Here is a 1,450-nt window from a genome sequence, read left to right on the forward strand (position 1 = left end):
TTTATTTTATTTTATTTTATTTTATTTTATTTTATTTTATTTTATTTTATTTTATTTTATTTTATTTTATTTTATTTTACTTCCATTCTATTCCTCTCCATTCTGCACCCCTAAGAAGCACAATCACCTCCACGTCAAGGCAGGCATTTGTTAATTAATCGTAAGAGCAGTGACAAGAAATTAATTTTCCTTCTTTGTGCTGATCCCAGCCCAGTTTCCCAAGCTCAGTTTCAATGCCATGATCACCTTGCCCACCCCCCCAGGGGAGAAAAGAACCAACAAACTGAGGCAATTCCCAGATTCTTCCCAGTCCTACCTGCCCTGGTGCCTCTCACAGCCGATGTTTGTGGCAGACGGCTCCAAACGTCCGTGGTTCCAGTCCCCACGTGTCTGTCCTTGTACACCAGGGCCCTGTGGGGAGGGAAGGACGTGCTGGCAGCAGCAGGGCTGGCCCAGATGTGAGGGGCAGGAAGGAACATCTGGGCTGGGCTCCCCGTCCCAGGGCTGTGCTCACGTACAGGGGCTGCCGGAGCAGCCGCAGGCCCCGGTGCCCGATGTCCCTCCTGAAGGTGGCCCCCTGGAAGTGGATGGTGGCCAAGCCCCTGTTGGCTTCTCCCAGGGCTTCCATCAGGTCCTGCCTGACAGCAGTGATGGACAGGACTCTGCCACCGCTGGTCACCACCCTGCCGTCCTTCAGCGCCGTGCCCCCGTGGAACACCTGCAGCCCCAGCTCCTTGGCTTGCAAAAGCCCTGCAAAAACAAAGGGAATTCTCTGAGGATTTTGAATTGCACTCTCTGTTGACCATCTCAGAATCAAGGCTGGAAAAGCCCTTCAGGACCATCCTGTCCCCCCCAGCAACAGCATCACCCCAAACCCTGTCCCCAAGGGCCACATCCAGACTCCTCTGGGACACTCCCAGTGACTCCAAACCTCCCTGGGCAGCTCATCCCAAGGCCTGACCACTGTGTGAGGGAAATTTTATTTTCCAATCTCCAATCTGCCCCTCTCCTGGTGCAATTTGAGGCCATTTCCTCTCCTCCTTTCCCTTGGGACACGGCAGCAGAGCCCGACCCCCCCGGCTGTCCCCTCCTGCCAGGGACTTGTGCAGAGCCACAAGGGCCCCCTGAGCCTCCTTTGCTCCAGGCTCAGCCCCTTTCCCAGTTCAGCTGCTTCTTCCAGGATGTGTTTTCCAGACCTTTCCCCAGATCCATTACTTCCTGTGGACAAAACAATGAAAGTTGAAGTCCTTTATTCAGTCAAGGGAGAACAAGAGAAGTTTACACCTTTGCTTTTTCTTGAGAAACAGCATCATCAGTGAAAGGTGTCCCAGTGCACTGGCCCCAGGGATCCCCTTCTGAGCCATCCAATAAAGCATCATGGAATTCCAGACTGGTTTGGGCTGGAGGGACCTCAGAGCCCACCCATTCCCAGCCCTGCCATGGCAGGGAC

At 53.4% G+C, this 1,450-nt stretch overlaps 1 protein-coding gene across 2 annotated transcripts in view; it reads right to left on the minus strand.

The window, feature by feature from the left end:
* The window catches only part of LOC107200385 (trifunctional purine biosynthetic protein adenosine-3-like), a 25,121-nt gene that overhangs the window by 11,125 nt on the left and 12,546 nt on the right, over nt 1-1,450 (minus strand). For both annotated transcript variants that reach the window (XM_015618816.2, XM_033517602.1), the window contains 2 exons: nt 519-750; nt 317-411 (listed from right to left, as the gene is read on the minus strand). In XM_015618816.2, coding sequence (XP_015474302.2) covers nt 317-411; nt 519-750 — 327 coding nt within the window. The remainder of the gene's footprint in view (nt 1-316; nt 412-518; nt 751-1,450) is intronic.

This window comes from Parus major, chromosome 1 (assembly GCF_001522545.3).
Source record: "Parus major isolate Abel chromosome 1, Parus_major1.1, whole genome shotgun sequence".
Classification (NCBI taxonomy): domain Eukaryota; kingdom Metazoa; phylum Chordata; class Aves; order Passeriformes; family Paridae; genus Parus; species Parus major.